Here is a 16862-nt window from a genome sequence, read left to right on the forward strand (position 1 = left end):
ATTTGTTGTACTCGAATTTTCCACTTTATCACGCACCTCTGTGGATTCCAAACATTTCGTGCTCAGTTAATCTTGCTAAAACTTTTTTCCAATTAATGAATCCTGTAGTATGATGCAGCAGCACCATTTTTCTGATAAATCTTGCAGGGTATACAAAAAATTGCATTCTTGTTTTTAGAATATGTAAACCAAGATCTTTTAAGCTTTTTATTATTTACTAATGTTCTGTATTACATGTCAAATGTCTGCCATCCCGTTCAATAGGACTGAGGTTTACGTTTCCTGGTTGTTTACCGGCTAATAATACTGATTGGCTGCTTAAGAAAGATTGTTGGTGATCTTTCATTTTTTTCTATGACCAGCCAACTGCATGGGTCCAACAAATCAAAAATTTTCAGTTTTTCGTCTTTCTGCTGCCCGCCCCGATTTAAATGAAGAGATTCAAATTATATCATGGTTTCGTGTCCTCCAGCTATTCGTTTGATGTCGATGAAGGTTTTAATTCCCAAATGCTGACTTGTAGATTGTTTGGGGATGATATATGCAGTCATATTTGGTCGTGCAAATTAAGAAATATTAATACCCTTTAGAATCTCAGCATAATCGGAATTGCGGCAGGGTCTGACGGTATACTTCTTCCGTAAAGTTATTTTTTCATTAGCTGAAATTGGTTTTCTCTGTTTGGCCTTATCTTTGGTTCGTTTTCTATATTCCGCATTTCTCCTGCTCAGCACGCAGATGGTTTATTTTAATTTGGTTTGAATCTAAATGAAATTCACTATGAATTGTCTTAATAAGAATAACTAAGAATCGACATAATTACACTGAACAGTCCTAAATATATGGTCGCGTCTCGCTAAATATAATGCGGCATATTAAAAGCAAGCATATCTAAAAAAAAGTAAAAAAGAAAAAAAAAAGAGTACAAAAGAGACCTGAAAACTTAAATAATAATAATAATAATAATAAATTTAGCTTTAAAATCCAAAATACGCTCCACTGTTCCGAGTCAAACCAAAGGTGAGCCTAAGTTGCCGACTGGCTGCAAAAAAATCTAAATTTCATCTTGAAAGCATAATGATGATGTCTTGTATATACTCGACGAATATTAATTTGAATTATTTCATTTGTCCAGAATAGCCCAAGGTTAATTTTTTGGGTTAGCTCTTAGAAAATAATTACAATGCTATGAAAACCAGGCGACTTCTTCAACAAGCTATCGTTATATTTCTCATTTGAATACACTCCGCCTAGACAGGAAACGATAGAGGGACTTCAGAGGTTTCTGATAGTGTCAGTCTGATTCTATCAGTGACGCCTGGAGTCCTTTTATTTGCGTCTTTCTGATCTTATATTTATAGTTGTAATCAGCTGTACTTAACTTTATTTTAACTCATGTTCCTTTAAAAGGGTACTTAGTATTTAATTATAAATCTTCTTAAGAGGTTTTTAAACTTGGCCTTAAAACTAAACATTGTAGTAAAATTAGAGAGCTCTTTTAGCGAACAACATACCAAATACGATCCAGCGTTATATTTGAACTTGTCGCCCACAAGAGTTGCCGCCCGGGACAAGAACCCCGTCTTGCCCCCCGCTAGATCCGGGACTGCGAAGTAATAGGGCGACTTTAAAGTATAAATGATTTGAAACTTAACAAAAGTTGTTAAAATGTTAATTTTCTATAAACGTTTGGGACGCATATTCTTCTGTCTTTTTATTTTTTTCTAAAATAGAATTTTCTATTTTGGTTGAATATATACTAGAATGCAAGTCTCATATGATGTAAAAAAAAAAAAAAAAAAAAAAAAAAAAAAAAAGATTTTTATTTAGTGTTTGTGTTCCTTTCAATTTTCCTAAAACACGTAATTTAGTTGAGTCTATAAACTTTGGGGACAGAGTGTAGTTTACCACCACATAATCGCACTTTATGTACAGTTTATTTACCTTCTTGTTCAACATACTCAAGAATAACTTAAATCCAGTTATTTTGCTGTAAACATTCGAAGAGACATTTATTCGATAGGGGTAGTGCTTTCTGCATTGGTACCCTGTTGCTACACCATTCAGAAAAATATTTAATATCTCTAATTTGATATCTTATGATTTAAATGCATTTTTTTAAAACCAGTCCGATTAAAAAGAAAGAAAAATAGTAAGACACAATAACACGCCGAATAAATACTAATTCCGAAGTCAAACAACAAAAAATTTTGAAAATATAACGCTGATTTTTGTTGTTTGACTTCGAAAAAAGAAAAATAGCTTAAAGAATTGTGTTTATTGCTTTCAGTCACTTCGTTTGCTATTCAGTAGCATAAAATTTAATTTGAAAGTTAAACATCTTCCTGTTTATTGAATGTTAACACGCTGTTGCGTATAGAAAATAAGTATTCTATCTGAGTTAGTAACAATAAATTGTTTTCAAATACCCAACTCTGTGGATTAAAATTATTAAATTCGGTAAAATTTAAGATAATATAAAATATCTTAAATTTTGCCGAATGTCAATAGCCTGGCGCTGTGGAGATAAAAATGTTTTTATTTCGAGGCATGCTGCTACAAAACAAAAATAACAAAAATTCGTTAAATATGTACAAAATATTAAATAAATCTAAAATAAATCCAAAATTCAAATGCCTATGTTCGGGTATAAAAATTTGGTGGCTCTAGCTGCCATCACTTTCTCACAATGCGAACAACATACACACGAACATACAAATTCTTCATTATTTAGTTTTTTAAGATTAATACATCATGCTAATATTTGATGGCAACAATTTGAAAAGTGATTCGGATAAAAAGTGAGTTTTGAAACTAGCAGCGCCTCTGGTAGTAAAACTAGTATTGTCGAAAATTTAATCATGTTTCGTCGACCTGTGTTTGAAAATCTAGGCACGGCTGCTGGATGCAAAAAGAGAACTTTGAAATTTTTTAGAGACGTTATTCAACGAAGAGACTTAGAAAATTAGCTACTGATATTGAAAATCATTTAACTCAAAAAATAAAAAAATATCATTGTTTGCAATTCAAATACATGAATCAACAGATATTACCAACGAAGTCATGCTTTTACATCCGGTATGGTGATTGCGAAATTAATGAGATAAAAGAAGAAATTTTTTGCGTTGAGTTTAATTATATAACTAGTTCGGATATCCTTAAAGAGACTGAGACTTACGCTGAAAAACACTTCACATAATTGGAAAAGTTGTGTTGACTATGGCTTATGTATTGATGGAGCCACAAGTATGACTGGTAAACATTTAGATACTGGATAAAAAAACGGAAAAGCTGCGGACGACAAAATGATTTTTACTTACTGTGTTATTCCCCGAGAGCATTTAGCTGCTAAAAATTGTCTCCTGACTTGAAGAATTTCTTTATCAATCGATATAAATAATAAATCATATTAAACACATTGCATTATATTTAAGGTTATTTTCATGCTTATTCAATGAAATGATATCTGGACATAGGAATATACTGTTTCTTGAGTTAAGAACGATGGTTGCCGAGAGTGAAAATAATTAAATTTCAAGGATTTAGAAAAGAAGTTGATTCATTTCTAGAAACAAAAATTCAGAACTGAAACATATTTTCCGTGTCAACAATTGAATTGCTAAACAGTCTTGTTAAATACATTTTCGTTAATAAATGAATTAAATGTAAGCTTACAAGGAAATAGAATTCTTTGATTTATAGAATAAAATTTGGGTATCCACGAAAATGTTAAAACTGTACTAGTGAAGATGGAAAAAAAATACGACAACGTTTCATTCATTTTGAGAACTGATAAATTATGTTGATATAAATATTGGTCAACTGAAATGCAATGCCTTTGGACACTTAAAAAGACTTTATAGTGCGTTTGATCAATATTATACACAGAAACTTCATTCTGATGAAAGGACAGGCTATATGTGGATTTTAAATATTTTCATTGAACAAGGAAATAACCTAACTAAATTGAAACAAGAAAAATTGATTATAATTAAGTTGCGGTGGTACATTAATTATTATTTAATTCAACTCACTTTCGGATTAAAATTAAAACTAAATATACGAAATTACCCAAAACAGTCTTAAACATAATACAGTCATTTTTGACCTCACTCTAATATAAATTTACATTTTAGAGTATGGCATTCAGATCAGAAACATAAGAAAGAAAGGAATTCATTACGAAATCTAGCTATTCGCTTAAAAATCACAGGTATACCTCCAAGAATTGATAAGTTAACTACTGAAAACGAATCAGAGACAATTGTTTTAGTTATTAGTTTTATAACTATGTTTCTTCCAATTATTTAAATGTTATTCTTCATTTTGTTTAGTATTAGTTTAATACTTTGTTAGTTAATTTACTTTTGTATAATTCTGTCGACTATTCTACCTTTTTTTTTTTTTTTAATTATTCCGAATGGAAACTGTAGTGCATCTTCCTCTAAACGTTCGTAATGGAATGATTATGAAACCAGTTCTCTGCAATATTTCTTCTTTTCTGCCTATTACAACATTCGTTTTGAGCGTGATATCTGGCAATGCACTGATATAGTATTTTCTGAATTTATTTATTTGCTATTACTTTAATGTCTTTATTTTAAAATTTAATGAATATTAAAGAGTAAATAAATATAGTTTATACTGGTACAGCGATTTGCTATTTTTAAATTCTCATGTTAATTATTCTGAAGAAGGCATTAGGTATTTTGTAACATATGGAATGTTTTTCATTTATAACACATGATGACGATCAAAAACTGTACACAGCTTCAATTAATTTTAAAATGGTGAACATATACTAACCTCTTTCATTACCTTCTGATTTAGACTCAGCTACAAATGTTTTCGATTCGAAATTCCACATTTGCTTATAACCTGTTGCAGCAGTATTAAATTGCAAGTAAAATATTTCAATTCGCAACTTTTTCTGACTGATGAGTGAGCATTTGTTTCGTCATTATTTATGTCATTGTCAGATGATCATTGCTATGGCAACACTTAAACGTAGTTTTTATTACATCAATATGTCTTTTTAGAATTTGTGATATTTTACTGTCAATATGTTATAGTTATCAAAGTTCAAAACTCAGAAAGATAAAACCGTGTGGTGTAATTTCTCTTCTTATATTCCCTTAGAATATTCTAGGAATGTCCAAGAAGCAAGGCAGTGAAGAGACGCTTGTACCAGAAATGCCTTCCCCGGACTTCACTGCAGATATAGCAGTATCCGAAGGAGCTCCAGACCCGTACGCCCCCACCACTGTGAACCAAACGCAGAAATGGCGGTCGAATCCAAACAACGTTTCAAAAAATAAGCGAGAAAAAGAAGAGGCCAGAGAGAAAGAGGTGTGTGATCACCTAATCTCAGATTTAATGCTTATTATATATATATTTTATTTCTTCTATTATACGAGGAGTTATAAAACTGTATATATTACTGTAACATTTTATGGCACTTTTCGTTTCGTCTTACTATATTATTTTGTTTTTTTCCCTCCTACAGCCTTATATAGTTAAAATTATTATTAAAATGACAGAGTTGAACTCTAGCAAATTGTTGAATTTGGTTGAGAATTATTATTTTTCTTGAACGTTTTCTGATGAAGAACATATTGCTAGGATATAAGAAATGGTATTCATTTAGAAGCTGAATGCAGAAAAATCAAATGCTTGGCATTTATCAGGATCGGAGAATTGTTAGAAGATAAGCTATTACAGTTTCCTCAGAGATGACGGGGAAATTAAAAAGAACGTTTTCGATACTTTTTTTATAGTTCTTCGAATTTGCTAAAATTAGTAACTGTAAAAAATTTAAAAAAAAAAAAAAAAAAAAAAAAAAACGAATTAAGATGTGATCAAGAAATTGTGAATTTGATAGTAAAAATCAGTATAATAATCTGAATTGTTAATTAAAGTATACTGAATGATAATTGCTTATTTTTGGATTTCAAGGCGTATTTGAAAATAGTAAATTTTTTATTCTTTACAACAAAGACGTTTCGGTGCGACATTTGTAGATTTATCATAAACGTTTTGATAAAAAATATTATGCATTTTACTTTGCTTTTTAAATTGTAACAGCTGTGTTTTGGGATAAAACTTATTGGCCCTACTTTACAAGTCACATAGAAGTACGAAGCAAAGACTGAGCATTAAATGGTGTTCCATAGTTTGATGCAGAGGCTTCCAAACTGGATGTTATTGTATTCTTGAGGAAGATCTTGCAGTATCATGCTTATTGTACTGTTATTGATAATTGTAGCTGTGCTGTGCTGTTATGTATTATTATAGTACTGGTATTATTATATTTATGTATTATGCTCATTTTTCTTTGTTTCAAAGTAACTTGGAAATATTATTTTAAAACGCCGAGTACTAATGAGTACAAACTATAAAGGTAGAGCTGTTCAGTAGAGCGCAAATTATTGCCCGAAACAACAGAATGGCAGAAGGTTAGAAAATCTGAGAGTCACGTATTTAGTGCACGCTAAACTGGGACCAGAAGTAGAAGTAGAAGTTCGAGATTATCAATTCTGCTTACTTTATTCCTTTGGTTAATTAGAATTTAAGAAATCGCTTCATTTAAGAGGTCTGAACAAATGATTAATCAGTGACAGCAAAACGCATGAAGGTTATCTGAGAGAACCTGGCTTATATTTACGTAACTCAGGTACTGAGTTTTTCCACTGGCATTCAGCTGCAATAACAGTGCAGTTCTTTCAGGTTGTCAGACGAGTTTTCCAAACACAGCTGGACAAGTAGAAGTCTTCAGTTTATCTCTCAGGAAGAAGTCTGAAAAAGAACAAAAGAGAAAGGCACTTTTGCCTCTGGTAGAGGAACATGCAGTAGAAGACCATGGAGGTAGGAAAGGGGCTCGGGGCTAAAATCTCCCTGCCTCCTCCTCATGGTCCATTGTTGATTGGAGATAGCTTATAATCAACTTTGAAATGCTTCTCTTTCAAGATATCCTGCAGGTTTCTCCTACAACTGAAGCTCTGACTTCTATTTCATCAAAAATTTCCCTAAGGCTTGCTCCCTAAGGCTTCAGAAGTTCTTCAATATCTGTTTCAATAAGGTGTAATGACTGGCGGCTGCAATTTTTTATAGTATAATTTTGTACCAAATGACGCATTTATACTTAATCGTACTCTCAGAATACAAAGTGGCTTTTTTATATTCCTACATATAGATAGATATTGTTAAAAACTTGAGGTTCTTTGGAGGCCGGACCTGATCAGACGCTCGAAAAGGTTCACATTCTTCGATACGCCAATGGCAATATGTCGGAGAATCGCTGAGAATAGCTTGTAAAATTTAAAAAATTGGCTAGGTCAGGAACATGAAAGCAGTTTTTAGTGAGCAGCAACAAAAGCATTACGAAAATTCATGAACCAATGAGTTACTTATATGAGTTTTGGTGATAGAAGTCTTGAAGCTTGCGAAAACTAACGCCCTGCAGGCCAAAGAACATCGCCACACGTACGCTGCTTACGAATATTAACAAATTTCGAGAGAGAATTAAGAGTTACTTCCCCTGGTATTATGCTAAGAATATGATCTCAAAGAATAATCTTCTTCCAGCATTTTATACACAATGTATTAAGGAAAGTTTTCAGCGTTTTCGTTGTAGGCGTTTTTGAAAAAAATATTCAGTTATTCTGTCCAGATATATCTTTGCTGTTTCAGCTTCATGTCGTTGTACAATTAAATGTTTTGAACGCACCAAAGGCCACCAGTAATGGACCTAAGGAATTTGTTTTGCATCAATTGAAGTTTCAAAATGCCTCTTTCGCTGATATTCGCCGAAGCCGGAAAAAATGGGGCGGCTGATGCTTAATTAAATCTTCTCTTGCTCGCTAGGATTAATTCCGGACGACTTTAGAGAGCAGCTAATGTGACAGCGATTACATAAATGATTGGTTTAATATCAGTCCTAGGTATTTGTCTCAATACTGTAGGCAGTGGTTTGTCGAATATATGAAGCTGTTTTTAAGTATTGTCACGGTTTTGCAGACACGGTTTTGCAGTTCCTTATGTTAAGGATCTGTGGAATATCCAGTCTTGTGAGTCTGCACCACTTTCCAATCTTAGAAACCATATTTTGGAACTTTTTAATCATGTGGCATGGCCTTTCTAGTTAACTAGAGCAGTCGTATGGTAATTAGAGCAGCCTCAGCATGCTAACATAGCATTATGAACTTTATTAAACTGTGGACAGAAATTGGAAGTTGTTTACAAGAAAATTAAATGCAAGAAAGATCTCTGGACTGATCCATGAGGTACTCTATGAATGTGCTGTGGAGTTTTCTACCGAAAATACATTTCCTTGTTTCACCGAAAATGTTCTATTGTTGACGAAGATGATTATGATATCACCGGGAAGTCCATTATGATAAGTTTATATATTAAACCCTCGCGCCAGACACGGTTAAAAGCTTTGGCCTCATCGAGCATGAGGATTACCACGCTAAGTTTGTGTTGCGTTAACCATGAAGCCGATTATTATGGGCCAGGAAGGTTGCAGCATACTCGTATATTACACTCATGTCCATAAATTAAGGATAATTCGAAGTCACGCGGAAATCGACCTCTAAAATAAATATATCACCTGTAAAATCACTACACACATCTTCAAGAATCATATGCAAATTTAAGAAAGTAACCAGATGACACCGATGGTACGTCACAATGACGAGAGTGTAAGAGAGTAATATATAAGGAATACAGGCAAAGAAGTAAAATTGTTCGCAGGCGCTTTATAAGCATTTCAGTGCAATAACCGAATAGTTATGACACAAAGGACGCATTTGGAGGATTTTTTACGTGCTAGAATTATCGGACGTCTGGCATGTAGGCGTACCCAACTGGAAGTATCAGACGAACTTGGAATTGCGCAGAGTGTCATCTCCAGGCTTTGGCAACGATTCCAAGATGATGGTAATGTGAGTAGAGGTTACAGCACAGGTCGCCCCAGAGTTACAAAGCCGAATGAGGACCGGTATTTGGCAGTTACTGCCAAAAGAAACAGGCGGATCACAGCCTCAGACCCGTCTCGTCAGCTCTCTTCAGCCACTGGTACGACAATTTCAAGGCAGACCGTGTACAGACGCTTAGGTCAGATTGGTCTATATGCTCGTAGACCTGTCAGATGCGTTCCACTTACTGCAACTCACTGTCGTCTGCGGTTAGCCTGGAGTAGAGAGCATGCATTGTGGACACCGCAACAGTGGGCTTGTGTGATGTTTTCCGACGAGTCCAGGTTTAGCTTGCAGTCTGATTCTCGCCGGACTTTCATATGGAGAGCTCCAGGTACCCGTTACCACCAAGAAAACATCATTGAACGACCCCGTTACGGTGGTGCAGGAGTGCTCGTTTGGGGTGGAATTATTCTGGGTTCCAGAACAGACCTGCATGTTCAAATTGGAACTATGACAAGCCAAATCTATCGGGACGTCATTCTGGAACAACATGTACGTTTGTTTCGGGGCGCCATGGGCGCACAATTTGTGTTTATGGATGACAACGCCCGTCCTCACCGTGCAAACATCGTAAGCGAATGCCTTCAATCGAAGGATATCACTCGTATGGACTGGCTAGCATTCTCACCGGACTTGAATCCAGTAGAGTACGTGTCAGACATGCTTGACCGACGAGTTGCAGCCCGTCAACCTCCTCCTACATGTCTACCGGAACTTCGGCGAGCATTGCTTTTTGAGTGGTGTAATATCTCCCAAGATCAGATCGATAATTTGATACTCAGCATGCCTATGCGTTGTACGGACTGTATTGCATCGTCTGGAAGACATACAATGTATTAACAATCATACAATCATGTAATATTGATTTTTTGTAAATAGGTGTTTTTTTGTAATTTGCTCCAGGGAGAAAAAATCGCTAATTTTTTTAATAATATCAAACATATAGCATCTTTTTTTTGCTCTTTACCTTTTGCTTAATAAATAAGCTTTACAAAAATGTCAAATTTGTTTTGCTTCTAACTTTTCCTTTGCCTGATTTTGCATTATTCTTAATTTATGGACATGAGTGTATATTACATTATTACATTAAGCTTGTTATGTTAAGTTAAGAAGAGAGTAAGTACACTATGGGTCCAAGCAGGTAGTCTGTTTTTGGTCTAACTAATAGTAGTTTTTGACTTTCGGCGACTGTTGACCACTTGAGTATATTTAAGTATAATTTTCGGAAGACTAATCAGATCTCTTTGGAACATTTTAAATGAGTAGTGTTAGCTCCTGTTTAGAAAGAATATAGTCTGCGGCTATGAATATTACAGTTGGCTAATTTCCTAATAATATTTCAATAAATTTCATTTTAAGTCTATTTGAATGAAAAGCAATCTGCGTAGAAAAAGCCGTTGAGAGTATATTTGTGTTAAACAAGAGCGAAAGAATTTTATTGCATGGTTAAAATTTAACAGCCCATACAACAATATCTAGTATCCCTTAGACATCGTATGTTTTTCTAGAATGAGTTACAGAAAGGGTTGTTTTTCGAAACAGCAAAAACAGACAAGTTAATTAGATTAAGGAATGCTGGAATGTTCAGCAATAAACCATTTGATTTTTTTATTATTTTTCTTTTTTGATTTTTATCATTGTTACTGATTTCCATAATGTTCTCTCAAAGTGAAAACGAATGTGCCAGAAAATCTGATTCTGAAAAGTAGATAAAAGATTTGTGACTGCATTCTGCATTAATAGATTAGTACAATAAAATATATTTTGCTTAATTACAGAATAAATTTAAGATTAGAATATACATTTCCTCTTATCTCTAATGAAATCCTCACACATGTAATCAAGTATATGGTTATTTTAGGGCGATGGGGTGTGGCCTCCTGATGCTACTATGGTCACTTTCGACCTGCCCCTAGACACTGAAACGACATCTGTAGAACTGCCTTTCGCTAAAGAAGGTAGTACCGAAGAGGAAGCTCATAAAAGTAGTTTGCGATGTGTAGGGGCAGAGACACCTTTCGACGTGGCAGATATTACAGAGGAAGCTGTAGATGGCAGCAGCTCTAAAGATGCGGGTGAGTCTGTGAATTTAGAACTGAGAAAAATAATTATTATTACTTTGTTACAGTATTATTATAAATTACTAACAATTAAATTAAATCCTAACAATTAAATTCGAAGTGCTTTAAGTGAAATTTGAAAGAAGTTATCCCGTCACTGATAAATATTCTCCACCGAAACGTGAATAATTATTTAATATTTTGAATGATAACATGTTTAAATATTTATTTATAGTAAAATGAAATATCCAATTGCGAAATCTTCTTGTACGGCTTATACTAGATTATTTCAGAAGGGAAAGTAGACAGTGTTAAATAAGAATTTCAGTTAAGAAGATTATACTAAAAAACGTGGAAAAATTAGAGAATATTATAGATTATCTGTAACAGATTTTTTACAGCATTTGAAGCGTTAGTAATCAAGATATTCGTTTTTTATATTTTTATTTATTTATTTGTATTTCCCGTGGACAAAATCCTTTGAGCACTTGTGTTAAGTTTAGACTAAGGTATTAATTAGGACATTTTTATTTAGATTTAATTATTTTTATAGTACAGTACCTTCAGTATGTTAAATTGATTTGTGTGATACGCAACTTATTTTATTTTTTTCGTAATATGCGGTGTGAAACTTCATTAACTAAGACATGATTTACAGCGTAGGCTCTTACGTTAGCAGTGACATATGATATAAAGCAGGAATGATTGAAATCTATATGTCAAAAGGAATGTGCCTAATTCAATATTTTGTATACGTATCTTGAGCCAAAAAAAAAAAAAAAAATGGAAAAACAAAGACTGAGTTATAATACATTGCACATGGCGTATTAATGATCGATGAAGATCCTGAACTGTTGTCAGAAGAATACTGTTCTATACAGATTTATTATGCACCCACAATGTATCTGTTCCACAGCGGATGTTGACGGGTCAACCTTATAGCAATCGTATCTCATCCATGCTCCAATAGGGAGCAAAGAAAGAGCTGGTACATAAAAGCCACAGAAAAAACATTGCACATTGTATGCTACGTGGACGGTTAAATTTCTTATGTTCATCATCCCTTTGCTCTGAACAACACCTGGGGAATACTGCACATCAGCCATTATTATTTGCAAATACTTTTCCAGATCTCACCTCTGAATACACATGTGTAGCAAGAAGTAAGGATCCTCCAATTGCGTATATCAGGTAACTTGTGATGAATAGCATTACCTAGATTTTACTATTCCTTGACTGTTATGAATATATAATACTCATAAACCACTCTCCTTCACACTCGAAGGACATAGATACAATACCGTCTTAACAGCATTTTTTGGGGGAGGGGTCTAGGACACTCAGCTGCCGACTACCATTTAGCCAATGATACGCTTAGCAGACAGGACATTTAGCCGAGACGAACAGTTAGCGATAGGATACTTAGCCGACTCGGACATTTAGACGACAGGGCATTTAACCAACGCGGACATATAGCCGACAGCACTTTTAACTGACAACACGTACATATATGGTCCCCCCCCCAAAAAAAAATAATACTTCAGTAAAATTTCCCCTTATTTATCTGAAAAAAAAGCTTGTTTCCAGGATGCGAAATGAGAAGGTTTATGAATAAGTACTACATTTTTTTACTTTATTTAATGTTAAAAGAGCTACAGATTTTAAAATTATACTGAAAAGCAACCTGTTTTAGCGCAGATGTTGAAATCAATTTCGAAAATAATCAGACATAGCTCTCTGTATTTTGGTTTTGTTTTGTTTATTTGATTATGGCAAAGCACTTGAGGACTTCTAATAGGGGAGGGATGCCTTCCTGGAGGACTTTCTAAAGGAAAGTCCTCCAGGAAGGACTTTCTAAAGCCAAACTGGCTAGTAACTTGGTTACACATGGGTAAAACCACGAAACCACCCATGCAACCAGTCGGCTTGCCAGAATTCGAGCCGTTCATTGAACTATCAATATTCAGAGAATTTCCCGTTCGGTTGCTGGTGGGCCTGGGTTCTATATTTCAGAGGTGGGAAATTAAATTTCAACAGCCGGCCTGTGTGCCCTTCACGATTGCCATTATACATTACGATTTGTGACACAAATATAGGGCGATTTGGCGAAATTTTTAACTCATCGATATGGAACTGTGCTGGATAAAACACACGTCAGAAATCCGGCGATGAAACTGTGAATGAACAAGCTAAAAAGGCAACAACATAAACATCTCCAAGCTTTCAGTTGACGTCTTGGCCTTGCTTATAATAGGATATATTTATAAAGCAAACAATGAATGCAAAAGAGAAAGAAAAATGAGAGCAATCCAGCACTCGTAGACTCCTGCTAAAAAATAAGCAACAAAGACAAAACACGGAATAAAACAAAACTATTTAATGGGTATGCAGGAAATTGATCTAAAAGGTTGGTGTGACATTACTAGACTACACAGAAAACAATAAAGCAAAGACATACAAAAACACATGTAGTACGATCATCACATCGCGGAAGACCAAATCGGTCAGAAAAACATGCAATGGAAAATTCCTGCTAATAATGTGGATAACAGCCTTTAGCTGAAACGCATGCTTGACAACGGCAAAGCGAGCTGACAATAGTGTAGTTGATCGATTGTTGTGGCATTAGCACCCACCCATTCCTGTAGTATGTCTCAGCTCGTAAAGGGTGCCTGTCGACACACTGCGACCTCCTATGTTCTCCAAATATGTAATAATTTAGAAACTTCTGAAGCTGGATGTTGAAGCATAATCTAAGAAGGTTCTAGATGTGGCTTTATAAATGCGTAATATAATGAAGAAACATACAGGCGTGGCCGAATTAATATTTCCATTTTATTTATAGTTGAAGCAGATTTTTATAGCCAACAAAGTAAATTGGTGTAGTAAACGCACCAGCTCTAGAAAGTTTTATATTTTGGAAGAGAATAGGCTGCAGCAAGCTGACAGAACCGAAAGCGAAAAGCAAATGCATTATATTCGAATATGGAAAGCAAATGCATTATATTCGAATATGAAAAGAATTGAGGTTTTAGTTTACAATTTTGACTTTCAGTTCAGAATTACCTGCGTCACAAGGTTATGCAGAAGATGGAAAGGAGCAACCAAATTGAATTACAATGTTACGGTGTTATTGTAAATTAAAGTTAACATTTTGGTTTGTAGAATCATTATTGTTTTTTTTTTTTTTTTTAATGCGGGTGACGTGAAGCAGGAGCAATGCCCTAGCCGGCCTCTCGAATACGCGCCGAGTGTGCTACCATTACATCACGAAGGCATGCTCGAAGGAGGTAAAATACCTTATAGGTTCACATATTTTTTGTACGGTGATATGTATATTAGAAATAATTTTTAAACTTTGGCTTAACCTTTTCCTACTGCTAAGGTATATATGTCCCACACATTCACTACATTAAATTACGCTAAATAAACTTAATCCAGTATGGAGATTAAAAATTTGCTACTTAATGCTGAGCAGAAAATGGCAGAACCTGTTGATTTGTTTTTCTGTTCCTTGGTGATTGAACAGTTGACTAAATGGCTTAAATACATAAAGCAATTAGTCTCTATAATCCACGTGAAAAGGTTGAATAAGAGAAAATATTTCAGTTTTGGCACAAATTGGACTGATTAACAAGGATTTCACTTTAAAGTTCAGCGGTTTGCTCTTAATTATAAAACTGAAATGAGAACTAAGACCAAACAAGGTGGCCAAATAATATGAGCTATGGGACAAAAAGAAAGAGCATCTGTTTTTTAATCGTCATAGGAAATATAATCGCCATCATAATTCTTAGGAATCCAAGAAGTCCCTTCCCCCCTTCATTATCTTGAAAATTTAACCTAGAAAAATTTAGTTTGTCTCCAGTTAAAAGAATATTTTAGAAGTGCGAAGTGAATCATATTTGGCGTAAGTTCTGGTTAGCTACTTTTTTGTTGTATTAAATCATCTTTTGATAAATTTTAACTAATTTACCAAAATAATTAGATGCTGTAATTAAATCACCAATTACTATCAATAAATATAACAGACGCATAAAAAGTTACTTTTCGTTTAAGTAAACAATCAAATTTCGATTATTTTAGTACCCCGAATTTTATTTTGAAGCCAAATTTTTACAATTTTTTATACCTTTCTCTTCTTTACTTTCTTCTTAACTTAAGCATCTCTATTCCCGTAACAAATTAAAATATTCAACAACTTCAGACTGATTTTTGTTTAGAAATGTTAAAAGATCCCAAAGAAGAAGGTTTATAAAGTTAAAGCTTCACTTTACTTTATAACTTTATGACTTTAAACACTTAATTTTAGGTTAATGTATGTTTATTTTAAAATTTTATACTGAGCATTGATTTGACATATTAATGCATAGTTTAAGTGTACTAAAAGCAAGAAAATACTTGTTTACGTATTCTGATGCGTATAGCATTTCAGTGTATATAGTGTACGTGTGTGTGTGTGATTATGGCAAAGCCTCGAGGGCTATCTGCCTAAAGGGATGAATGCCTTCGTGGAGGACTTTCTAAGGGAAACTGGCTCGTATACACGTTACACATGGAGAAAACCACGAAAACGCCCATGCAGCCATGCTCGTTCGAGGGATTCGAACATCGGACCGAACTACCAGTGTTCAGCGACTTTACCGCTCGGCCGCTGGACTGCCCTTCAGTGTATATAGAACTAAGACTATATACACTTAAAAGACAAAGATCTGAATTTCTGCTAAAAAATGTGTTTAAAATCAAAGACTGTTACGAACGTTTTAATTCGTGTAGGTATTACTATAATTCATCTGCATAAATTAAGCTCAATATGTTAAATTTTAATATACAAGTTATGCTCTTTTTGACATAACCAATAAAACCGCTGTTCTGTGTGAAAAAGGAATTTTTTTTTAGGTCGCTAATATCGCAAAAAAATCACGCATAAAATTTGTGTCTGAATTTGTATTAAATTTCCGCATTACAATATTCTGTCAAAGTTCACTTTTACGAAACATCGGTAACTTCTAAACTGGATTGGCAAAAAAAATGTTAAACATACCAGCTTTAAAACTATCCGAAATGACTTTTAACATTGGAATTCATTTTAATGAAATTTCTTACACGTTTTGAAAGATTTCTTTTCTTTTTGTAGTCATAATCTTCTTTCTCTTTCCCTCTTTTTACTTCCTTGTACGAAGTAAAAAGGAAGTATTGTAATCGCGAAATGTTTCAGGCAGCATATTTCAACGAAAATATCCATTTTACCCGCTATCGAATGCAATTCAATGATGTTTTTGCGTGATATCTGTACGTAAGGACAGAATAAAATACTCTTTTCTTCCAAAAAAATTATAAAACTGCTTTAACATGAATTCTGAAGAGAATTTTTCGTGGCGTCTGTAGGAACGTATTTACGTAAGTACGTATCTCGCATAACTCAAAAACGAGTAGCCTCAGAACGTTGAAATTTTGCATATAGGACTGCTATAACATGTAGATATGCACCTCGTATTTTGGTCGCAATCGGCCGCACCAAACGTACATAAATATATTTATATATATATCCACTCTGTTACCCGGCTCAGTGATCTCAGTTTCTTTACTGTTATATATTTGTATATTGTACATTTTTTGCTTTAAAAAAATGATTGAATTATGTTGTTCTTATCTTCCGGTTAAGGTTTTTATGCCCTTAGTAAATCTGTATGCAATATTTTTAGAATTATCGACAATTTTAAAGTTGTTGTTTATGTGCCGCTAAGCCTAATAATTTTTTGATGGCGGCCATTGTTTGTTTACATTTGAAATAGCACAATAGTGAATTTGTTGCCAATCT

The 16862-nt window shown here is 34.1% G+C and overlaps 1 protein-coding gene across 1 annotated transcript in view; it reads left to right on the forward strand.

The window, feature by feature from the left end:
* The window catches only part of LOC118190192 (protein Obscurin-like), a 735887-nt gene that overhangs the window by 192268 nt on the left and 526757 nt on the right, over positions 1–16862 (forward strand). Inside the window, exons 8-9 of the mRNA XM_085817109.1 lie at positions 5140–5349; positions 10843–11056. Coding sequence (XP_085673235.1) covers positions 5140–5349; positions 10843–11056 — 424 coding nt within the window. The remainder of the gene's footprint in view (positions 1–5139; positions 5350–10842; positions 11057–16862) is intronic.

Source organism: Stegodyphus dumicola, chromosome 5, assembly GCF_044657685.1.
Source record: "Stegodyphus dumicola isolate Sdum_Otavi_A_Nest chromosome 5, ASM4465768v1".
NCBI classification, from domain to species: domain Eukaryota; kingdom Metazoa; phylum Arthropoda; class Arachnida; order Araneae; family Eresidae; genus Stegodyphus; species Stegodyphus dumicola.